Source organism: Lactuca saligna, chromosome 4 (assembly GCF_052625555.1).
Source record: "Lactuca saligna cultivar CGN05327 chromosome 4, ASM5262555v1, whole genome shotgun sequence".
Lineage (NCBI taxonomy): Eukaryota > Viridiplantae > Streptophyta > Magnoliopsida > Asterales > Asteraceae > Lactuca > Lactuca saligna.
The window spans coordinates 17,412,545-17,438,578 of NC_136420.1; the positions used below are offsets into that span (position 1 = coordinate 17,412,545).

At 40.8% G+C, this 26,034-nt stretch overlaps 3 protein-coding genes across 3 annotated transcripts; 1 reads left to right on the forward strand and 2 right to left on the reverse strand.

Annotated features, from left to right (window-relative positions):
• Nucleotides 1-2,377: 2,377 nt before the first annotated feature.
• Nucleotides 2,378-6,279, forward strand: LOC145041330 (putative leucine-rich repeat receptor-like protein kinase At1g68400). The gene is made up of 2 exons (XM_078989349.1): nt 2,378-3,823; nt 5,496-6,279. Exons 1-2 carry the CDS (start codon nt 2,521-2,523, stop codon nt 6,137-6,139), a joined length of 1,947 nt encoding a protein of 648 aa, XP_078845475.1. The 5' UTR covers nt 2,378-2,520; the 3' UTR covers nt 6,140-6,279.
• A 14,658-nt stretch (nt 6,280-20,937) lies between these two features.
• Nucleotides 20,938-21,954, reverse strand: LOC145039324 (uncharacterized). Its single transcript, XM_078987394.1, has 2 exons — nt 21,625-21,954; nt 20,938-21,480 (listed from the first exon to the last, which is right to left on the reverse strand). The coding sequence occupies exons 1-2, from the start codon at nt 21,952-21,954 to the stop codon at nt 20,938-20,940; spliced, it is 873 nt and encodes a 290-aa protein (XP_078843520.1).
• A 147-nt stretch (nt 21,955-22,101) lies between these two features.
• LOC145039325 (uncharacterized) lies at nt 22,102-23,631 on the reverse strand. The gene has a single exon (XM_078987395.1). The coding sequence runs from the start codon at nt 23,629-23,631 to the stop codon at nt 22,102-22,104; it is 1,530 nt and encodes a 509-aa protein (XP_078843521.1).
• Between the last annotated feature and the right edge of the window lie 2,403 nt (nt 23,632-26,034).

Sequence of the window (26,034 nt, forward strand, 5' to 3'; positions counted from 1 at the left end):
TCACCAACAACTCAATGACTGAAACTTTATGACATTATGGACCATCACAAGCCTAGATCTGAAGTAGCAACCTCATATCTAAGCCTCTAACTCGAAATAGCTCTTAATCATACCAAAAATGCCCCAAAACTTCAAATGATAATAGATCTAGATGCAAAAGAACCCAAGCAACAGATTATTACCTCCAATATAAGCTCCAACTGAATTAGATCCTGGATTTACACCACTCCTTTGCAGCAAGCCTTTAAATCCTCAAGCTCTTTCCCACCAATTTCCTCTTCCAAGCTCCAATCTCCTCAATAATGAAGCCTCACACGAAATTAGGGTTTTCTGTAACTCTCTTGGGGAATAAGAGGCTAGGAGAAGGACATAAAGTCCTTTAAATAAGGTGCAAACCCTAAAGAAAATCGCAAATATTTTCTTTGACTTTTTTTACCAAAAAATCGCAAATATTTTTACAAAATCACTGAAAAAAAATCGTTTTTCTTTTTTTTTTTGTATTTTTTCAAAAAAAAAAAAATTCAGCAAATTTGAAGAAAAAGCTGCGATTTTTGTACCTATAAAGTAAAAAAAAAAAATTAAAAAATTGAATTTGAAGAAAAAGCTGCCATTTTTATTCGCTAAAAAAAAGTTAAAAAATCGAGTTTTTATCTTATTTTATTTATTTTTTTGGTTTTTATATAAAAAAAAATCAGTGAATTTATAATATAATCTGCGATTTTTAAGAATATAAACTTAAAAAAAAAAAAAAATTATGATCTCTAAGTATATTTTTTATGCATTTTTGTAATATATATATATATATATATATATATATATATATATATATATATATATATATATATATATATATATATATATATATATATATATATATATATATATATATATATTTGTGTGTGTTTTTGGTATATTGATGAAAGCTCTAGGGAGGAAGAAGAGTCAAATATAAGTTTGTTTTCGTTAATAAAAGCAAATAGAGATTTTATAATATCAATAAAGCCATTTGGACATGGAGACAATATACGATTTTGAGAAAGAAAAAGGAAAAGAAAAAGGTGGAAAGAGAGAAAAAGATTATTCATATATTCAAATAATCGAATTTGAAAAATATAATTTTTTGGTTGTTTGTTTACTGATTTAAACTTTGGATATTAGTTGTTACTGATATTATACAAGCGTAAGAGGATTGTTGGGTATAATCGTATAAGTATATGCGATGATATATTTTAGATTGAGTACGGATTTATTTTGCCAAATATCTAACTTATTTGAAAATGCACATGCTTAAACTAGTCTTAATTAACAACGTTTTGAAAGATCATGAAACGAGAAGATTTTCAATAGATCCAATTTGGTGTTTTTCAGTTTTTGGTCTTTGTTGTTAGTCATGTACTAGTGTAATTTATTATAAAAGACAGGCTTTCACTTTTTTGGGTCCAAATATGTATATGATAATTAGCTTGGACCCTCCTAAACTTATTCGATCAAAATTTAAAAAAAACAATGCCTCTTTTTCGTTCCTGGTTAGCTAAATTCAATTGCAAGTACATTATTAATGCCAAGCATGCCATTTTTTTTTTGAACAAAAAAGGTCGATAATAAACCTAAATGCTTTAAATTTGAAGAATTACGTGAACTCTATTAAAATAGCGAATATCACATAAAAATGCTAACAAAATGTTAAAACAGATACTTTTATAAATTTAAAACGAAAAGCTGGAGGAAAATACCAAACTAACCAATTCTTCAACTCTGAAACATTATTAATTAAATGAGGTTAACTGTACTAAACATAAATCTTAAAAAAACATTTAGTAGAATCTAACATCTTCTTCTTCCCCCCTTTTTTGTATTATTGATCGTAAAAGCAGTTCACTTCAATGGTAAAATGCTAGATTTAAGGTTGATAATTAATATTTAACCTCAGAAAATGCTCTAATAATCATACCTAATTCATTATGTACTTTAGTTATAATGCAAATCAAATTAATAGTTGATTGATTCATATTTAGGGATGCCAACTAGAATAAATGTAGTCTTGTAAACTTCTAAAACCCATCCTACCCCAACCCCAACCCCCGAACTTGAAAGCCTTGTAAAAATACCATCATATGAAAACGGTTACAAAAAGATTAACTACATGTTAAAAATATAAATGCAACTAATTTTATTTTTATGAATTTATTTTCAAAATCTAAGTTTAAAACTTATAATTAGGGTTTTGAATTAAATAAAAATTTGGTGATTAATGAACTAACTAATCTTTTATAGCACTTAAGTGTTTATTTAAAAAATAGTTTTATTAAATTGAACTGTTTAAAAAGCTTTTACTTTACTTCAAAAATGATAAAAGAATCGATGATGTTCATGGACCAAATAGAAGAACATAAATGTCCAAAGGTGACATATAGGACAACGATGGAGCATCACCGTTAATATAACCAATTGTCGTTACCATTCTCCGCCGTACATATACACCTTCCACTTCCCTCTGCCGGTTCTCTCTCACACGGAACAATGGCGGCACCACCGCCGTCGCATCTGCATACCATACTATCTATCTTCCTCTTCTTCTTCTTCTTCCTTCTCCACCTCTCTCTCCTCCATGCCACTCCGCCACCTAGCAACCACCCAGACCTAGCTCCATTACTGTCGTTCAAATCGTCCTCAGACATCTCAAACAAGCTCTCCTCCTGGAAAAACTCATCGGACCCATGTGACAGGTCCTCAGGTTTCTACGGCGTCTCATGCCTCCATAACCGAGTCACCGGACTCGTCCTTGAAGACCTTAATCTACATGGACGATTCGACTCACTCACCTCCCTCGTTAAGCTTCGTGTCCTCTCTCTGAAACGCAACCGTCTTGTCGGTCCCATTCCCGATCTCTCCAATCTCAATTCTCTGAAACTGCTTTTCCTATCTTATAATCAGATCTCCGGCGAGTTCCCGCCATTGTTACCCTCTCTATTCCGTCTCGATCTGTCCCATAACAACCTCTCCGGTAGAATCCCGGCTACACTCAATCGTTTGACTCAATTGTTGACTTTACGTCTAGAGGAAAACCAGTTTTCGGGTTCGATTCGGTTTCTGAATTTATCGAGTTTACAGGACTTCAATATTTCAATGAACAACGTTTCCGGCGAAATACCTGCAAGTCTTTCGGGGTTCTCCGATTCCGTTTTCTTAAACAACCCGGTTTTATGCGGATTCCCACTTCTCCGATGCAAGGAACCCGAAATACCCTCTGATGTGTCGTCATCTCCGACCTCCCTGCCTTGGACTGCGGCAGTGCCTGGTAATAAAAAATCTGGAAATAACAAGATAAGTACTCTCGCCGTTATAGCCATTATAATCGGAGATGTTTTGGTACTGGCATTAGTGTCGTTACTACTGTACTGCTACTTCTGTCAGAAATCCGGCGAAGAATCGACAAACGAGACGAAGAACGTTCAGCAAGTGGAGAAGACAGTGTACCCAACTCCGCCGGTGAGTTCGTTTGAGAAGGGTAGAATGGTGTTTTTTGATGGAGCGAGGAGGTTTGAACTGGAGGATTTGTTGAGAGCGTCGGCGGAGATGTTGGGTAAAGGTGGGTTAGGGACGGCGTACAAGGCGGTGTTGGATGACGGGCATGTGGTGGCGGTTAAGCGGCTGAAGGAGGTGGTGACTGGTGGTAAACGTGAATTTGAACAGCAGATGGAGGTTTTAGGGAGTTTACGGCATCCTAACGTCGTTAGTTTGAAAGCTTATTATTTTGCAAAAGATGAAAAATTGCTTGTCTACGATTACATGACTAACGGCAACTTGTTCTGGCTTCTTCACGGTACGTTATTTCTCCGTTAAAATTTTGTTTTACGTTGAGAATATACACAAACATCCAAAACGTTTATGTTAATTATTTTGTACTAAAAATTGAAACAAGATAATTATTTACGTAATGGTTGATCATAACATATATTTATTTTTTAATAAAAATAATATAATTCATATTTATAGAAAATATTTGTCATGAAAGGGAAGTGTTGGTTATGACTTATGGTCCTTGTTAGTTAGCTGTCGATTGTGATTTTTATTTTGTTGTTATTAAGATAAATTATAAATATTTTTAATGTTTTAATGTTTGTACTTTGTACTGAGTTAAACTGGTCCACGTTCAGAAAAAGTAAAAAACAAATAAAGACGATAAGTAATTAATTAAAGTTCGCTTGAGAAATTAATGAACCTTCCAAACGAAGAAAAATTATATGACAATGATTATACATATATATATATATATATATATATATATATATATATATATATATATATATATATATATATATATATATATATATATATATATATATAATTTCTTACTACAATAATTAACCATTTTAATTTCACTCATGTTATTGTTAACAATTTATCATGACAACCATAGATAGAATAGAAAAGTAATTTTTAAGTAAACTCTTAGCCAATAAGTTTATATGTTTGATTCTTTTCAACTTCATAGAAATGTTACAACAATGAACTATAGTTATTCATATCTTTTATTTTATATTTAAAAAAAAACTATTATAGTTTTTTCATGTTTAGCAACAAAAAACTATTAAGTTTTTCAAATTTTAACATACAACTTCAATGCATTGTATTTTGGTGATTATACATAGTTTGTTATTATTATTATTATTTTGCTTTTAAAAGTATCCATGTTAGTATTACTTTTGGACTTTTCCTCATTTCGATACGATTCGATCCAATGGTGTTGGTATGATTATGTCTGTCTTTGTTAAAATTTTAAATTTGGTGAAGTTTTAAAATGGAAGCATTCTGTCCGTTAATTACTTATTTAGGAGGGGTCAACAGATAACTTTTTTTTATAGTGGCCGTATGAAAGAGTTAATTACAAAATCTTCGGGGGGCCAGTTGCAAACTCTGTTGTTCGTTTCTCTAAGTCACCAATTTTGGTGATTTATCCCTTACGACCCCTCGTCTTTCACTTTTTTATTTCTGTGTCCCCACACACTCTCAGTCACACACTCTCTTTTTGTCACTATTTTGTTATACGTTATTCCGACTTAATGAAAAAAAATAACAGTAAATTAAAAATCATTACTGAAACATCAAACGTTTTAAAGAATCAACAGAAATGAACATTGATATCATTTTTATAACACGTATATAAGTTATTGGTTTGATTGCTATTTTCCAAAAAAATAATCCATATTAGTTTTCTTTTGTGTGGTTTGTTTTATATATTCTCAAAATTAAGTTAATATATTTCAATGTTTCTATGTATTTTAACTTCAGTAAAATTCATATATTTTATCCTATATTTATTGTTTATTCATCCAAAACCGATGTGGCTGAACGCCTGAATCCCAAAAATAAAAACTCAACATCACGAAGAGAATAGGAACAGTTTTTTGGGTTCACAATAATATATTCGATGAATACAAAATAAAAGGAAAATAAAATTCAATAATCTATTTTATTTACTATGTATGAAATAGGAAACAGGGGCCCAGGAAGAACGCCATTGGACTGGTCAACAAGGCTGAAGATAGCAGCCGGAGCAGCCAGAGGCCTGGCTTTCATTCACACCACCGGCACCTCCGTTAAAATCATCCACGGCAACATCAAATCCACGAACATCCTCCTCGACAAATCCGGCAACGCCTGCGTCTCCGACTGCGGTCTCTCCTCCTTCACCCCTCCAACTGCCGCCCCAAGATCCGCCGGCTACCGTGCACCTGAACTATCATCGGCCGGCAACAACCGTAGTAAGCCCACTCAAAAATCCGACATCTACTCTTTCGGTGTCCTGTTAATGGAGCTTCTCTCCGGAAAATGCCCATCCATGGTGGACGGTAGTGGGGTTCTGGACCTGCCACGGTGGGTTCAGTCGGTGGCGAGAGAAGAATGGACGGCGGAGGTGTTTGATTTGGAGCTGATGAGATACAAGGATATTGAAGAAGAGATGGTCCAGCTGATGCACATTGCTTTATCGTGTACCTCAGGTGCACTGGATCAACGCCCTACCATGGAACATGTTGTGAAAATGATCGACGACATAGATGGAGCTGAGGAGATGTCACCGCGGAATGACTCCTTTGACTTGGTTTCTTCTAACTCGTCTTCGGTTATCGAGACGTGATGAGTTAATGGTTAGTTTTCTTGACAACAAATTAAAATTGTTTTATTATTTTTTGTTCAAATTGATGTGATGTGATGTAAGTTTGCTATAATCAAATCCTTGTTGATTAATTAGTAAATGATCTTGTTTTACGTGTGATACGTTATACCCTGTTACATTGGCATATCAAGATCACACCATTTCACTAAAAATCTCCATTCATTACAAAGAGTAAGTTGGAAGTTTATTCAATCTACATTTCCAATAGAATAAGTTGACTTTTCTAGGTAAGTACTTGTTTCATCTAATTTCAATCAACCCGTTTGGCAACATATTATCATCTATAAATTTCTAATTGCACTTATTGTGAACGTGATATCACCACTCAAACCCTAAATCCACGTATCATGAGTATGACTAAGTTGCACACCGTGAATGGTTTCTATCAAGATCAATCCCTTCATTTGAATTTCTTTAACCCCCTTATGTCATGTCTCAAATTCCATTGCTTCTATCACCCATACGTCTATCTTTATGATTCATTCTTTTTTCCATTTCCAGTAAATACACATGATATGATACACAAGGAAACATATAATCAAGGATTATGAGATAAAATGATCAAGCACAATTGTTATTATACTTTTGGTGATTGAAACAACCTATTGTGGATAACATTGGCACATTGATATCTATAAGAACATTAGGTATGGACAACATGTTATAATATCATTTTTGTATCACCTCATATGCCACGTCATACATAGTGTGTTATAACACAAATTGAGGAAATAATCACCCTGTTAAGAGCATGTTATAACACCCACTAATTTCCATGTTATATATATTTTTTCTTTTGAGTTTTTTTATTTATTAAAACAAATATATTTTGTAAAACATAATATTTAAAAACTTAAAAAAAAACATAGCGTTTAAATTAGACATAACATCGATTTTTTTTTAAAAAGTTACAAGACAAAAAAATACATACTTTATATTTCCTAAACAATGCTATTAATCATCGTTACCATTGAAGATATAACCTATCAAGTCTTCTCGAATTTGTTTGTATTTATTTGCGTCTTGAATGTCAACCACTATATGCAAATATTTTGTTGTTTCCGGTTGAAATTGATTGTGTCTAGGCTTTGTTGGTATATAGCAAGGTTGTAGAACCCGCTACTCTGTACCCGCTCAGCCGACTACCGAGTAGCGAGTAGTCAGGGAGTACTCGGATTCGGTAATTCATGTATAAAGATTTTTAAGGAAATTATATATGTCAAAATCATAAGCTAAAATTATAAGTTGATTGAAATATATAACAAAATCAGATACATGTGAATACATAAAAACTAAAAAAACACATAATGGTTTCACTTCATGAATAATTACTGAAAATTTAAGATATATATATATATATATATATATATATATATATATATATATATATATATATATATATATATGTAGAAATAATCACTGTGTGTTATATAATAAATTATTAAATATATTATACACATTAATCACCGAGTTAGTCGGGTTTTACAACACTACTCGCTTTAGTAAGTGGTCGATCTGGGAGTACTCGAATTCTATAATTCACCTTGATAAGGGGCCGAGTAGGGAGTACTCGATGAGTTTTACGACACTGGTATATAGTGTGCAATATTTTTTCATTTATCTTCTATTACCATGTTACACATTATGATACATGGATACAAAATATATCATAGAGTTTCTAAGTCTAATGGTCGTGTCGCATGTTCAACTATGTGTCCCTTTGACTTTGAACTCCAAAAGCACGTTTCACACCCTTATGTGCTCATTCTTGTCTTCTATTGAATAACTTATGTTTTGCTTTAACTGGGTGTCAGAATGCCTTCACAAATGTCGAATACAGAGGATATATTCAATTTTTAAGGTAATACCCAAACTTGTATTTGTTTCCATCCACTGAGTATTCAATACCTTTCCTGACAAAAGGTCGTCGAATATTAGTGACTGATCAAGAACATTGATGTCGTTGTTACAACCCGCAACCTCGAAAAATGCATGACAAATACATAAATATTGGGAAGCAACAACCGCTAAAACCAAAGAATGTGATCCAGGATGACCACTTGTATACTGCCCTTTCCATGTTATTGGACAATTTATCCATTTACAATGTGTGCAATGTAACACCCGATTCTCAGGTATATTCTTCATGTCTTAAAAAATAATTATTTTTGAAATAGTGGCTCTACGCGGGGCGTAGCTAGCCAATTTAAGCATGGCGTAACTCATTACTTGGACGTGGGGACTTAATGACCTATGATGGAACCTTGCTCTTGATGAGACCTCGCTTCTGACTCTGGGATGGGACCTTCTTGGTTGCTTGGTTGTAACTGCAAGATCACAAAGAATAAGGGCCGTAAGCCGCTTCCCGGGAGGAGTTCCCGGGAGAACGCTCCGACGATCAAGTTAGGATGGCTTTAGGGTTTGTGTTTGTTCTCTCTAGATTGGTTGGGGAGCTTACCTCGCTAGTATGAGAATGCATCCTTTTATACCTAGTGCCCCTGTCTGGTCCGTACCAGACAGGATCACTTTTTTTTTTGTGGAGATAGGATAAGAGGCGCTGATTGGAGGGTCATGCGCCTTCAACTGCCAGAGCGCTCTCATTGGCTCTGACGGTAATGCTCTGATCCCACTGTTTGTCTCCTGGTTGTACTTTTTTCTTGGAGCGAAGAGCGTCACTTGGCGGGCGCGAGCCTTTCGCCTGGGCATTCCGCTCCCGGGGGCGCCAGCGGGCGCTGAGCCTGCTGGGCTGGGTCTGGCTAGTGTGCCCGTTCTAGGGCTTGGATGCAACTCCGCTGTGCTGCCCTAGGCACGCCATCAAGTCCCCCAGTCTAGTAGCCGTAGCGTTACAGCACTAGTTACGGCGTTCTGGACTTAACTGAATGACGCGTGCTCGTTTTTCTTTACCCGCCGCTCCGTTTTTAATGGTGACGTGACTACGTCTGACTGTTGGTAGTTACATCATCACATCAGTCATTTAAATGTCCCGCCTCTTCTTCTTCTTTAAGAGGGTCTTTGCACAGTTTCTTTTGCTTCCTCTATTCTTCTTTTCTCTTCATGTTCATTCTTCTTTCCCTCTCATGGCTAATCTTCCTGGGATCGTCCTTCTTCTGCCGAGTACCGAAATTGGAGGTCATGTATGGCTTATCCTCCTTAGAAGGTGTGGAATTTCCCTCTGCTGGCTCTAGTATCTCTTCTCCCCCCCCCTGGAAAAATTGCAGTTTTCCAAAAAACCCTAGATGCTGGTATACGATTGCCTTTGACAGATTTCCAAGAGGAGGTTCTTCAGAAGGATGACTGTAGTCTTCAGATGTTGACCCCTAACGCTGTCAACAAAGCGGTTGCCTTCGAGATGATCTGTAGAGCCAATGGGTATGTTCCAGACTATTTCGTTTTCAAGTTCTTTTTCTGGTTCTGCCTTACCAGTGATAAGTGTACTTTTTCAGCCCGGCGAGGGGGGCATGCCCTAGTTCTTGATGGGCGTACCCCCAAAAATTGGCAAGACAAGTGGTTGTGGGTGAATCAGGAACTGGTTGGGAATGGTCGTTACCGTGCCAATGCTTTCACCGATACTGTCCCCAAGCTCTTTCATCATAATCAAGAAGTCTCCGATTACCTGAAAAATGTGCAAGTAACCGCTGAAGATTACTCCGAAGCGATCCTGTCCGGGGTAGGGATGAGCCCCTCCTGGAGGCGGCGTGGCAAGATGGCGGTGTTCTACTCCGTCGTTGATGGTGAGTGTCGCATTCGCCCTGTTTCTCTCTTTACTTTACTTTTGGTGTTTCTCTTAACCGTCTCCATGTGACTTGCATTTCATTCTACTTTTCTTTAGGTGTTAAGTCTTCCTTATCCATGGATGAGGTACTGCGTAAACGCTATCGAGACAAACTGGAGTTTCAAGAGGTGGATCTGTTCGAGCGTCTTCCCCCTCCTTGTCGGGCAGATCATCTCAACACCCCTACTCCTCCTGTCCCTCCAACGGGCTCGTCGGTGCCTGGGGGAGATCCGTTGTTTGCCCGCCCAATTTCCTCTGTTATGCCAACGGTCGGTGTTCCTTCCTCTTACCCGGAGGACTGTGTGGATAGCAAAGAGGGTATTATTGCTGACGTTCGGCGGATGCAGGCGAAACGGAAGGCTATGCAGGCGATGGGTGAGCCGGTGACTGGCGCTCCTCCCGCCCCCAATAGGGTGCATACTAGGCACAGCTTTTCTCGCCTGCTGAGCTCGATGAGTTCCACGCCAGTGAACTCCACCTCCGCTGGCGTGGTTGTGATTCCCGATGATGACGTGCAAAAGTCTGAGGGAGTCTATAGGGCGTCTGAATAGCCCGTTCTTTCAGATTTTTCTTCAATCCCATCTCCAAGTGTTCCGTTTGTCCCCTCCAAGCTTTCTTCCCCAAAAGGCTTCAGCCCCCCCCCCCTAGGCCAGTTACAGTTTCCACTGATGGTGCTTCTAGGTCGGTGGTTTTTGTGCCATCTTGGGATCTTCGCAACGATTCTCGTCTTTCTGTTCGTGCCAATGCCTTGGAGTTCTCGCGCCATGCCTTCTCTCCAGCTGCAGTGGGGGATATGGATGCGATGGGTAGCCCTGCCCTTTCTCACAACATGGCTTATGCTGTGGCGTAAGCGATGTTCTATCTTGTTGCAGGTTCCCGGTGCATCCATAGCCTTGGTGAGATGGAGGCCGCTAATGCCACCTGCGGGTCGCGTGTGGCAAGCCTGGAGCACCGCCTGGGTGAGCTTGGCGACGATCTTTGCTCAACTGAAAAGAAATGTGAGTCGTTGGCGTCTAAGAAGAATGTTCTTGATGAGGCTATGGGCTGCATTAGAGGCCAATGTTGATTCTCTCACTCAAATGAATGAACGTTTAATGATCCAGGTTGAAAGTCTCGAGCGTGATGTCGTTGACCGTGACAAGCTTGTGTCATCGCTGCAAGCAGATGTGTGTGCTGTTCGTTGAGATTTGGATTGGCTGCTACAAATTGGTGTTGTGCGTATCGTTGATAAGCTGATAGAGCATCCTGACTTTACCAATGCTATCAGTCTTATCCACCATGCTGCATATGTAGCCGGGGTTGAATCTATCCAGAAAACTTTAAGTGGTGGTGAAAGTGGGGAGGCGGGTGCTAGTTCGCTGTCTGTCGGGCCTGTGGTTAGCGTAAGTGATGCTCTCTTATCCTTTGCTAGTATGGATCACGCAGGTCTGTTGGGTCTGGGAGAGATGGGTATTGATGGTTTGCGAGAGTTGTGTTCTTTTGGTTTAGAGGGCACTCCTGAGGATGCTGCGAGTCGTGAAATGGTGCTTGTGAATGTCATTGGTGTGGGAGGGAATGGTAAAGATTGTGGTGCTAGTGGTGATTGTCGAGCAGGTGTTGCAGGTGGCGATGTTGATGAGGTGGCAGATGATAGGGAAGTTTCTAACGGGTTGGCTGGGAAAGTGAGTGCGGATGATGTTGTGGAGGGGGATGTGGTTGGTGATAAGTCTGTTGGTGATGGTTCGAGGCCATAATATTTCCTTGTTTTGTTTAGTCTATGTGTTTTGCTTTGCAATGGTTGAATTACCCAGAACAATGTTTTTTTCTTTTATATGTATGTGTTTGATATGCACTAAGCATTATCTATTATCTCCTTTTGTGTTTTGTGCTTGGCTTATTCGTTTATCGCCTATTGCTCAAGATGTGCCAAATATTTTGCCTTGTTTGTTATTATTGACACGCTAAGTGTTTGCATTGAGTGCGCTTAGCACTCATCATTCAATCGTTGGAGATTATTACACTAAGTATGAGAAATCAACAATTGCATTACTATTTAACCGCGGGTTTTTTAAATACACTGAGTATTAAGCTCATGTCACTTATGCATGAAATTTTATATATGTCGAGTACTAAACTCATGTCTTTTGTGACATCCCCAAAATCACGGCCAGAAAAGACCGATTTTGTTTATGCTTTATAAAAATTAGAGTACATCATTTTATAAAAAAGGTTGCGGAATTTGTTCCCAGAAAAACACGATAAATATGTTATTAAAACATTTTCGAAGAAACGCATTTTTATTCATCTTAAAACGTTTGGGATGTCATCGTTAATACAGAAACATAAGCGTAAACAGAACTTACATTTATTTACACTAGTGATCTACATCTCTTTAAGTCTCTCAGTGTAAAGTGACTTCATATCAACACCTGTGATATACATAAACTGAGTGGGTCAGGTTGGGAAACCTGGTGAGTACATAGGGTTTTCAACCCACAATAATATAATTGTTATGTTTAATCATCAAACAATTAACCCCATTACCCATCCCCGTTATCTTCTTTACTCTTAAGGATTTAACCTAAGAGTCGTCTATCCTGCATTTGTTTATTCCGAAGTCCCTTACTTCCAGGGTTATAGGACTGGCACTAAATCCATAGCTGTCGATGTTAGTTCGTAAAGCACTAATTCCATAGCTGCTATATCCTACTCATCGGGTACTAAATCCATAGCTACCAGCGTTCAACAGGTACTAAGTCCATAGCTACCATTTCCTACAGGTACTAAATCCATAGCTACCAGTGTCTAACTAATAGGTACTAAGTCCATAGCTACCAATTTCTAACAGGTACTAAATCCATAGCTACCAACGTCTGACATGTATTAAGTCCATAGCTACCGGTGTTTGTCCCATAGGCACTAAGTCTATAGCTGCCAATGTATACTCACGTCATCTTCTATCTCTCATCATCTATCTACCCATCATCATACCCCACATATTCGTATATATAAAATACGTATACAGTTTAAATCCTTTAAAACATGTATAAAACGTTCATCCAACATAGACAACAAGTATTCACATAATATGCACACATAGCACGTAGTTTATATAAAATACTTCATATCTATGTGTAAGATGAAATGGACTATGCACTCACCTGATTAGGTGGTGATTCCGAACTCGGACAGCGCTTCGATACTCTCAAAACGATATTTTTTCGATAAAACCTAGTATCGATACCACTAGGGTTTAGTCTAATGATAATCGCGACTAATTAATAGTCTAGCTATTATTACTATTATATAAGCGTTAAATAACAGTCAATATAACTCATAATAATAGCCCAAATAATTGTTTTAAGGTCCTAATAATGTTACTATAATTAAATAAAATCTATATTAAATATAGTATAGGCATAACTCACTTACAATGAGTTTTTATTAAAAACCGGGCTTCGTTGGAGCAGCGCTTTTCTTCTCGGAGCCGTCGGGCGCTCCGGGGCTTTGTTCTCGTGATAGGGAGGTTCTGTAGACTTGGGAGGGGTTTAGGGAGGCTAGAGAGAAGTTAGAGAGAGAAAGAGAGGCTTATGGTGTGAAGAAAATATGAGGAGTTCACCCTTGTATTTATAAGAGTTTTATAGTAAAGTAGCCTCTAAGCTTCGTCCGTAACTTTTGCATACGAGCTCCGTTTTTGTCTGTCTTTTTACCGTTGAGATCCTATTAATGAGATCTTCAACTTTCGTTTAGACCTCGTTAGCTAATTCTCATTCTATCTCGGATTTACAAAACTGTATCGAATTCGCCGCGCTCGAAAAGTAGGGACTAAGCTTCGTCCATAACTTTCGCATACAAGCTCCATTTTTGTCTGTCTTTTTACCGTTAAGTTCCTATTAATGAGATCTTCAACTCTCATTTAGACCTCGTTGGCTAATTCTCATTCTATTTCGGATTTACAAAACTGTATCGAATTCGCCGCGCTCGAAAAGTAGCGACTAAGCTTCGTCTATATCTATCTCATACTATCTCCGTTTTCGACGTTCTTTATATCCATGCGTAGGTAAAAATAATATCTACAACTTTCATTTTGGCTCCGTCGGCTAATTCTCGACCGATCATAAATTTAACAGTAGGAGGCGTTTAGACTGTTAAATGACCGCGAAGAATTCGTAACTCTTTCATACGAACTCCGTTTTCATCCATCTTTTTACTATTGAGTTCCTATTATTGAGATCTTTAACTCTCATTTAGTTCGCGTAAGCCAAAAACCGCTCGAACTAAAATTCGAGTTTCGGGCTGTACACTACTAAGCTGAAACTTTGAAAAATCATAACTTCCTCATACGAAGTCAGATTTGGGCGTTCTTTTTACAGATGTTCTCATTTTAACATACTCTACGACTTTGGTTTAGATAACTAAGGCTAAAAAGTCTTCTATCATAAATTCACGTTTTACGCTTCCCGGTGCCGTGCCGGTTTTGCCGTAAAACTTCGACGGGCCATAACTTCTTCGTTATAACTCAGATTTCGGCGTTCTTTATATGTACGGAAACCTTTTGACATATACTATAACTTGGTTAAAATTATTTATTCTAAATAATCTTTTGCCGAAAAGTCGTTTTCGACCCATATTGCCTCTAAATTGACTTGCCCGGATCTACGGGCGTTACAATTATCTCCCCCTTAGGATGATTACGTCCCGGAATCATCAACGAAACAGGGCTCGTATAATGACTCCATACGTCATCTCTTCATCCTAGGTAATAATTATAACTTCTATATTCCTTCAAGTCTATCTCTTAGACTCATTAACTGTAAGCAGTACTCGATCGTGCACCTGCTCTCTACCTCAGGCTAGACTTCAAATTATGACCTACCATCATGTGATGCACGTTTAGACTTAGGTCTCTTAGAGTTAAATTCTAAAATAGACTATGCCTTCCTTCATGTTCTAATGTGATATAATCACACTTTAACATGTAGCGTTTCTGGCTACCAACTTCTTTAACAACGAACGCGATACTTCTATTGATCGCTTTGATTTCAATTGTTTGGTTTTTGTCGGACGCTACATCGAACTTGGTTCCCTGAACCACGCAACATACTCATCGTTGTCGGACTCAATTCGGTACGACCACTAGGGTCGGAAATTAACAATCTTTTTAGTCATTATCGAAACGATGGTAATGACATACTTGAAAAAAAACAGAATCAGTTACTAGCTTCTTGGTAATCCTTGTGACTTTCCCTGATCCAAGTGTGAGTCCTGTGCTTCCGGTAGTATAGGCCTCTACTACCATTCACACCTACTCATACTCGTCCCAAGTATCGTCTCGCAGTCTCCCAAGTCACCATGCAGCAAATCACACAACAATTTCACACACCAGATAACAAAACGAAGATTTCATTATTTCTTGAAACTATTACATAGGTGTTCAAGTTCACCCTAGACTATGCCTCTACTAGACTACATCGTACGAAACTATGACTACTGCATAATCCGATCTTCGGGTAAGAAGTCCTCATTCTTGATTCCTTGCATGGTTCTCTGCCTCGTCAAGGATCATGTGAAATGCCCTCGGCCTTAGTGGCGTTTCTAGTCTTGCTGCTTTATTTTTTTTCCTTGGGCAGTCTTTGGACATGTGCCCCTTGCCTCCACATCCATAACATACTTTGTCATTATGCGTGCAGTCTTTGGAATAGTGACCAGTCCTCCCACACTTGTAACAAGTCACTTCTTCGTTGCACTTTCCACCATGCTTCTTCTTGCATCTATCACACCATCTTGCTTCACCTCCATCTGCTCCTCCAAGCTTTGAGAATTTGCTTTCCTTGTTCGGATCCTTCAAACTTCCGCTTCTCTCCTACCTTATCTTTTTCTAGACCTTTTTCTCTTATCTGGGCCTCTACGTTCTTAGCTGCCCTAACAGCTGCTTTCAAAGTAGTTGCCATTTTGACCATTGGGCCAAAGTCAATGGGCAGTCCGTTAGCAAACCTATCAATCTTGGAGAGTTCAGTAGGCACCAAGTAGGGGAATAGCTTCATCCTTTCGGTGAATGCGGTGGCATACTCGTCAATACTCATCTTCTCTTTCTTCAGGTTCTGAAACTCGTTGTTTAGGTCTATCAGATCTACCTCCGAGCAGTACTGCATTTTCAACTGCTCCAAAAACTCTTCCCACGACATCCTTAAGGCTTCTCCTCGTGGCATCGTATCTGTCAATAGCTTCCACCAGCTCAAGACTCCAGCTTTCAGCTGTCTTACTGTGAAGACAGTCTTCTGTTTCTCATTACAGCTGCAGCTCTCAAACACCATCTCCATCTCAGAGATCCATTCCATAATCTCAACCGGCTTCGGGCTTCCTGAGATACTTGGGGGTTTCACACCCAAGAAATTCTTGTATATCCGCCCATCCTTGTTGTTTCTCCCTTCAGGTCCATCCCTTTGCTCACCTTGAGTCCCTACTTGACTCACTTGGCGGCTGTAGTTCCCTTCCTCTGATTGCTCGGGAACTGGCTCTGTCGGTTCAACATGTACGGTAGGTTCGTCCCTATTCAACATTTGTCTCATTTCTTCCCTTTGTTCAGCCAACATAGCCCGAATCATGGCTTGAACTCCAGCCATGGTGACTGGATCAGGCGCAACTTCTTCTACAACAGGTATTTGCTGAACCACTGGGGGTTGGTTCCTGTTCCCATTTGCGTTTACGTTTCCGCTACGGGTTCTTGCCATCTTGATCTATACACCGAATAAGGTGAATCTAGATCTTAATTTAGGATTGACGTCTTAAATCATCCTTATCACCCCGAAACGTTTATATGCTAGTTCTAATATCGTAGTTAAACGCTTAGAATCCTAAACATATAAGGCTTCCAGATCCGGTCGGCAACAGACCATAGATCCGAACAAATAACAACATATCATGCACAAAGCATTTAGCACATAAAAGCAATTTAGGCATCATTCCTAAAATAAGCTAGTGCTCACAACTGACAATCATCGCTTAGCATTCTAAGTTTAAGTCTAGAAATAAATCCATATTCCTATATCACTTAAACTAATGCTCTGATACCAACTGTGACATCCCCAAAATCACGGCCAAAAAAGACCGATTTTGTTTATGCTTTATAAAAATCAGAGTACTTCATTTTATAAAAAGGTTGCGGAATTTGTTCCCAGAAAAACACGATAAATACGTTATTAAAACATTTTCGAAGAAACGTATTTTTATTCATCTTAAAACGTTTGGGATGTCATCGTTAATACAGAAACATAAGCATAAACAGAACTTACATTTATTTACACTAGTGATCTACATCTCTTTAAATCTCTCAGTGTAAAGTGACTTCATATCAACACCTGTGATATACATAAACTGAGTGGCTCAGGTTGGGAAACCTGGTGAGTACATAGGGTTTTCAACCCACAATAATATAATTGTTATGTTTAATCATCAAACAATTAACCACATTACCCATCCCCGTTATCTTCTTTACTCTTAAGGATTTACCCTAAGAGTCGCCTATCCTGCATTTGTTTATTCCGAAGTCCCTTACTTCCAGGGTTATAGGACTGGCACTAAATCCATAGCTGCCGATGTTAGTTCGTAAAGCACTAATTCCATAGCTGCTATATCCTACTCATCGGGTACTAAATCCATAGCTACCAGCGTTCAACAGGTACTAAGTCCATAGCTACCAATTCCTACAGGTACTAAATCCATAGCTACCAGTGTCTAACTAATAGGTACTAAGTCCATAGCTACCAATTTCTAACAGGTACTAAATCCATAGCTACCAACGTCTGACATGTACTAAGTCCATAGCTACCGGTGTTTGTCCCATAGGCACTAAGTTTATAGCTGCCAATGTATACTCACGTCATCTTCTATCTCTCATCATCTATCTACCCATCATCATACCCCACATATTCTTATATATAAAATACGTATACATTTTAAATCCTTTAAAACATGTATAAAACGTTCATCCAACATAGACAGCAAGTATTCAGATAATATGCACACATAGCACGTAGTTTATATTAAATACTTCATATCTATGTGTAAGATGAAAGGGACTATGCACTCACCTGATTAGGTGGTGATTCCGAACTCGGACAGCGCTTCGATACTCTCAAAACGATAATTCTTCGATAAAACCTAGTATCGATACCACTAGGGTTTAGTCTAATGATAATCGCGACTAATTAATAGTCTAGCTATTATTACTATTATATAAGCGTTAAATAACAGTCAATATAACTCATAATAATAGCCCAAATAATTGTTTTAAGGTCCTAATAATGTTACTATAATTAAATAAAATCTATATTAAATATACTATAGGCATAACTCACTTACAATGAGTTTTTATTAAAAACCGGGCTTCGTTGGAGCAGCGTTTCCGAGCCGAAAGCTTTTCTTCTCGGAGCCGTCGGGCGCTCCGGGGCTTTGTTCTCGTGATAGGGAGGTTCCGTAGACTTGGGATGGGTTTAGGGAGGCTAGAGAGAAGTTAGAGAGAGAAAGAGAGGCTTATGGTGTGAAGAAAATATGAGGAGTTTACCCTTGTATTTATAAGAGTTTTATAGTAAAGTAGCCTCTAAGCTTCGTCCGTAACTTTTGCATACGAGCTCCGTTTTTGTCTATCTTTTTACCGTTGAGATCCTATTAATGAGATCTTCAACTTTCGTTTAGACCTCGTTAGCTAATTCTCATTCTATCTCGGATTTATAAAACTGTATCGAATTCGCCGCGCTCGAAAAGTAGGGACTAAGCTTCGTCCATAACTTTCGCATACGAGCTCCATTTTTTCTGTCTTTTTACCGTTGAGTTCCTATTAATGAGATCTTCAACGCTCATTTAGACCTCGTTGGCTAATTCTCATTCTATTTCGGATTTACAAAACTGTATCGAATTCGCCGCGCTTGAAAAGTAGCGACTAAGCTTCGTCTATATCTATCTCATACTATCTCCATTTTCGATGTTCTTTATATCCATGCGTAGGTAAAAATAATATCTACAACTTTCATTTTGGCTCCGTTGGCTAATTCTCGACCGATCATAAATTTAACAGTAGGAGGCGTTTAGACTGTTAAATGACCGCGAAGAATTCGTAACTCTTTCATACGAACTCCGTTTTCATCCATCTTTTTACTATTGAGTTCCTATTATTGATATCTTTAACTCTCATTTAGTTCGCGTAAGCCAAAAACCGCTCGAACTAAAATTCGAGTTTCGGGCTGTACACTACTAAGCTGAAACTTTGAAAAATCATAACTTCCTCATACGAAGTCAGATTTGGGCGTTCTTTTTACGGATTTTCTCATTTTAACATAATCTACGACTTTGGTTTAGATAACTAAGGCTAAAAAGTCTTCTATCATAAATTCACTTTTTACGCTTCCCGGTGCCGTGTCGGTTTTGCCGTAAAACTTCGACGGGCCATAACTTCTTCGTTATAACTCTGATTTCGGCGTTCTTTATATGTACGAAAACCTTGTGAAATATACTATAGCTTGGTTAAAATTATTTATTCTAAATAATCTTTTGCCTAAAAGTCGTTTTCGACCCATATTGCCTCTAAATTGACTTGCCCGGATCTACGGACGTTACATCTTTAAACATAGGAATACACTGAGTATCAATTCTCATGTCACTTAGCATGGATAAATGTACTCTAAGTACCTCTAAGGTGCAATATACTCAATGGGATATCAACCAACTAGAGTTACATCTTTCCTCTTCCTTAGAAAAAATATTTCTTTAGGTTCCTAGCATTCCATGTTCTTGGAATGGGCCTTCCTTCCATCATCTCTAACGCATATGCCCCATTCCTGTTTGCCTCTGTGACCCTGTATGGGCCTTCCCACGTTGGTCCCAGCTTTCCCTGGGGCTGTGCCCGACTGGCCTCATTTTTCCTCAAAACATACTCGCCCACTTTGAAGGCCTTCTCCTTTACCATTTGGTTGTAATACCTTTCTGTTGCATGTTTATACGTAGCTTGGCGTGCTCTCGAATCTTCGTGTTTCTCCTCTAGGATATCTAAGTTTATCCTCAGGCCTTGTACGTTGCTTTCCTCATCTTGGTTGGCCACCCTTAGCATATTCACTGCCACTTCCATGGGGAGCATGGCTTCAGTCCCATATGTCAAGCTGAAAGGGGTTTCCCTTGTGCTTTTCCGTGGTGTGGTCCTGTATGACCATAGCACCATTGGTATCTCCTCTGCCCAATTCCCTTTTGCTTTGCCCAACCTCTTTTTGATCCCATTGACAATGGTTCGGTTGGACACCTCCGTTTGACCGTTCGCTTGAGGGTGTGCCACCGATGTGAAGCGTTGGCTTATCCCTTTGGCAGTGCACCATTCTCTGAACGGGTTCGCAGCGAATTGCAAACCATTGTCACTGATGAGAACCTTAGGTGTTGCAAATCTTGTCATGATGTTTTTCCACACAAATTTTATCATGTGCCTCCCAGATATGCATGCCAATGGTTCAGCTTCAATCCACTTTGTGAAGTAATCCACGGCTACCACCATATACTTTAGTTTCCCTGGTGCTTCTGGGAATGGACCCACTATGTCTATGCCCCACTGGTAGAAAGGCCACAGGCTGGATATGTTGCTTAGCGGCATCGGGGGTTCCGCCTGGACTGGGGCGTAAGACTGACACTCCCCACATTTCTTTGTTACTTCTACTGCATCTTAATGTATCGTTGGCCAGTATACCCCCATTCGTAGCACCTTTCCTGTCAAAGCCCTCGCTCCTTCGTGTGCGCCCTCCTGCCCTGAGTGTGCTTCTTGCAATATCTCTCTCCCCTTGGCTTGATCTACACATTTTAGCCATGGAGACGTGAACCCCTTCTTGTACAACTCCCCGTTCACCATTGTGTATGAGGGCGCCTTTATACGTATTTTTCTGGCTTCGTCATGGTCGTCCGGCAACACCCCTCTCTGGAGGTATTCCCGGAATGCCGTCATCCATGTGGGTCCGGCGGGGGTCAGGATGTTCACCTACTCTTCATCAATGCTTCTCTCCCGGAGCACCTCCACTAAAACTTTCTTTGACAGGTGGTCGAAACAAGTGGACACTAGCTTGCTCAAAGCGTCTGCCCTCTTATTTTCACTTTTAGGTATCTGCTTGATTGTAAATTGGCCAAACGACCCTACCAGTTGCTTTACCATCTTTACATACCTTCCCATTCTTTGGTCTCTTACCTCAAAACTCCCATTGACTTGGTTCGCTGCTAACCTTGAGTCGGTTAGCGTTGTTACAGCTTTCGCACCCATCTGTTTGGCGAGTCGCAATCCTGCAAGAAGTGCCTCATACTCCGCCTTGTTGTTTGATGTATGGAAGTCGAAACGGAGGTCGTAGGTTACCTCTTCTCCTTCTGGACTAGTCAGGATCAGCCCTGCCCCTGAGCCTTTCCTGCTGGATGCTCCGTCCATGTACAGGGTCCATGAACCATCGCCGGTAGGGGCCTCTTCAACTACCCACACCTTTTCTTTCGCCAGATTCCCTCCGTTAGGAATTTCTAGTAAGAAATCAGCCAACGCCTACCCTTTGATACTTGTTCTTGGGCGGTAGTTTATGTCGTTCTCTCCCAGTTCAATTGCCCACTTGGCCAGCCGACCCGACGTCTCTGGCTTAAGCAAGATCTGTTTAATGGGGTAGCTTGTGAGTACCTCGATTTGATGTACCTGGAAGTATCGCCTTAATCGTCTCGCAGCGTAGATGAGTGCCAACACCAATTTTTCCAGCGTGGGATAGTTGAGTTCTGGTCCTTGCAGCGCTCCGCTAACAAAGTATATCGGTCTCTGCTCTCCTTCCTTCTCCACAGCCAATACTGATGATATCGCTTCACCTGACGTCGATAGATATACTTGTAATGTTTCTCCCGGGATGGGGGTTGCCAGAGTCGGCAGCTTGTGCAGTGCTTCCTTGATTCTCTGGAGCGCCTTCTCAGCTTCGTTCGTCCATTGGAAATTGTTTTTCTCAATGCATCCCTTTAAGGTGTGGAACAGTGGCATAGCCTTGTCGGCAGAATTCGAGATGAACCTACTTAGAGTTGTGAGCTTCCCGTTCAGACCTTGTGCATCTCTAAGAGAGTTTGGGGTTGGCGTCTCGATGAACTCGTTGACCTTGGTCGGGCTGGGCTGGACGCCTTGTCTAGTAACCTAGTAGCCCAAGAATTGCCCTTCTTCCACTCCAAACTTGCATTTGGCTGGGTTTAGTTTCATCTTGGTTACCTCTAATGTTTTAAAAGTCTCTTCGATGTCTTGCAGCATCTTTTCTTCATTTGGGATCTTGATCACCATATCATCTACATATACCTCAATATTCCTTCCAATTTGCTTGGCGAATATCGAGTCGACTAGCCGTTGGTATGTCGCCCCTGCGTTCTTTAACCCGAAATGCATCTTGGTGTAGCAGAACGTTCCATGGTCTGTATAGAAGGCTGTTTTCTCTTCGTCTTCTTTGCTCATCAATATCTGGTGATACCCTTTGTATGCATCCAAGAAGCATTTTAGCTTGTATCCCTGTAGCGACTCTACCTTCTGATCGATTTCCGGGAGTGGGTAGCAATCCTTATGACATGCCTTGTTTAGATCAGAAAAGTCGATGCACATGCGCCACGACCCGTCCTGCTTACGGACCATAACTAGGTTTGCAATCCATGTTGGGAAAATCGCCTCCCTTACTATTCCGGCCTCCGTCATCTTAGACACTTCTGCATTGATCTCCCTGTTACGGTCTTCTCCTTGTACCCTTTTCTTCTGCTTAACCTCTTTTACCCCCGGTTTGATCATCAACTTATGTTCGATGACCTTCCTTTCTACCCCCACCATATCCGTGGGGGTCCAAGCAAATACATGTTTGTAGCGTTTGAGCAGGTCGACCAGTGCTCTTCTTGTGTGGCTTGGGAGGTCGGTTCCAACATCGATCAGCTGATCGGGATATCCCTCATTGATTACCTCCTTCCCTTTTGCCGGATTGCCCCTGGGCCTCTTGGGCCCTTTGGTTATTTCTGTTGGCTTCATAACCGTATAGCACCGCAATTCTCTGGGTGGGGTGGCTAAGATCGTGGCTTCGCCCTTTGGTGTGTCGAATTTCATGATCCCATGCATGGTTGAAGGTACGGCTCCTAGATTTAAGAGGGCAGTCCTCCCCAAGATGATGTTGTGTTCCGCCGAGTGTCGAATGACCACAAAGTCTATCAGGGCGGTCTTCTTCCGCTGCTTGTCGTGGCTAGTGATTGTTAAAGGGAGGTGGATCGTGCCCAATGGCCACAGGCTTTGGACGGTGAATCCCACCAGCCTACCCGTCGTAGGTTGCAAATTGTCTTTCCAGCGATCCGGGAGATGCCGGAAGCAATGCTCATAGATGATGTCTGCTGAGCTCCCGGTGTCGACATAGACCCTATGGATAGTCACGTCTTTGATGGATGCCTGTATTATCAGGGGGTTGTCGCCCTTCCAACTGTCTGGCCGAGGATCCTGTATGGAGAACGTGAGCGCGCGTGCTGACGGTTTAACAATGATTTGCTCTCCTTGCTGTTCCTCCCTACTTCTTTTCTTGCATATCATGAAAATCTCCTTGGGCTGAACTCCTTCGTGGGATGGACCCTTGGCGTTCTCAGCATCGAATTTGGCGCGTAGGTTTCGCGCCACTTCCACCAGGTCTCCCTTAACTTGTTTCTCCTCCATCTCCTTCTTTAGCACCGAACAACTAGCTGTATCATGCGTTTTGCTTTTGTGGTACTCACAGTACCGACTCTTTGACGAATTGGCTGGCTGCTGTTCTCAGACACTGCATATACTTCTGGGCGGCGAACCCGTCTGTCGTCTTTAATAAATGGTCAGAAACGTGGTGATGGTCTTCTTGCTTGGCCATAGTGTCTTCCTCCTCCCCAGAAGTCCGCGTGGGTCGGGTAGTGATGTCTAGTTGCCATAGCCTTCAAGTAGGCCTGCTTGGCTGCCTCACCCTTTTCCTGCCGTAGGTACCGCTGCACTATTTCTTTCAACTCAGCTCGTGTTAGAGGCTTCTTTCCCATGAGTTTTTGGGAGAGAGGCCCAGGCAGGAGTCCCCATGTGAAAGCACCAACGATGAGCCCTTCGTCATGCCCCGGTACATCCAGCATAGCGTTTATGAACCTTGTAAAGTATTCTCGAACAGTCTCCCCCTCCCTTTGTTTGCAGCCTATAATTGAATGAGAATCGCCTTTGTACTTACGTAGCTGCATGAAGTTGGTGAGGAAGAGGTATTTGAGTTGAGCGAAGTTTGAAATGTTGCCCGGTTGTAGCGTTTTGAACCACGTGCCGGCGTTGCCATCGAGCGTCATCGGAAAGTATGTGCACCAAAACTTCTCGTTAAGTTTTAACGACGTCATCGTCCATTCATACGTATCAATGTGGCTATCTGGGTCGGTGGTTCCATTGTACGTTTTAAGCGTCGGGAGCTTCGCAGTGTTTGGTATTTCGTAATCCAGCAGCTCTTTAACGAATGGAGATGTTACACTCCGGGAAAAACCATCCTGGTTTGGAGCAGTTGACGTCCGTTGCTGGTATTGCGAACTCATTCCATAATGTAGGGGCGTAAGGTAGCTTAGACTTGGTCCATAAAAGGGGTATGGTTGGAATGGTAACTGGAGGGGATGGCTAGTGGAGAAAGGGTGCATGGATGTAACAGGGTTGATCATTATCAGCTGTTGTAAGCTGTTGTTAGGGGAAATAACCGGTCCAATCCATGCTCCGATCGTTGGGTAGACGGGTGGTGAGCGGTTCATCATGGTTTGCGCCAATGGTGGCAATAGCGTTGTGGAATTTTGTCCACCAGTTGTCTGGAACGATGTAGGTGTTACAAACGACGGTGAAAGGTTGAAAATATGGCTCAATGGAGGTGTAGTTGAGTGGACTGTCCGCGTCTGTTGCCGCGGTGGTGCAAAGAACGGTGGCGTCTGAAGCTGTGTGGGTAAAAGTAGCTCCACAGGAGTTGCTCTTTCCTGAGAAGACAACGGTTGCAAAATATTTTCGGCGGCTGCTGTAGAACTTCCTTCGCCCAAAACTGGCCTATTGGTCGCTGTAGGCGGTGGCATTTCGTCCAACGTCGCCATGGGACGTATGGGACTAACTGGTCGTCCCTCACTACCATTGGACGCCATTGATGCTTGATTTCGTGCTTTTGTTTGTGTTCTTCGTCTCACAAATGGATGGCGCCAAATGATGGTACCTTGCTCTTATGAGACCTCGCTTCTGACTCTGGGATGGGACCTTCTTGGTTGCTTGGTTGTAACTGCAAATCACAAAGAACAAGGGCCGTCAGCCGCTTCCCGGGAGGAGTTCCCGGGAGAACGCTCCGACGGTCTAGTTAGGATGGCTTTAGGGTTTGTGTTTGTTCTCTCTAGATTGGTTGGGGAGCTTACCTCGCTAGTATGAGAATGCGTCCTTTTATACCTAGCGCCCCTGTCTGGTCCATACCAGAGAGGATCGCTTTTTTTTTTGGGAGACAGGATCAGAGGAGCTGATTGGAGGGTCATGCGCCTTCAACTGCCAGAGCGCTCTCATTGGCTCTGACGTTAATGCTCTGATCCCACTGTTTGTCTCCTGGCCGTACTTTTGTCTTGGAGCGAAGAGCGTCACTTGGCGGGCGCGAGCCTTTCGCCTGGGCGTTCCGCTCCCGGGGGCGCCAGCGGGCGCGGAGCCTCCTGGGCTGGGTTTGGCTGGTGTGCCCGATCTAGGGCTTGGATGCAACTCTGCTGTGCTGCCCTAGGCACGTCATCACCCTATATGGGGCGTAATCATGTAGGGTGTAAACGCTAATTTCGGGGTCTAGGACTTTGACATCCCAAAAATCATAAAAAATTAAATTTTTTAAAAACAACCCATTTTAACCATAAAATGTTTATAAAACCATTGTTTAAAAAATATACACACAATCAGAGTTATTCCTAAGATCCAATATCATAAAAAACATGAAGATGTGCACGATCACACCTTCGTTTTTCCACGATCATCAGAAGTACCTGAAACAATAAACTAAAATTGTAAGCCAAAGCTTAGTGAGTTCCCTTAAGGTACCAATACACACAACGTATAACAACATATAATGGG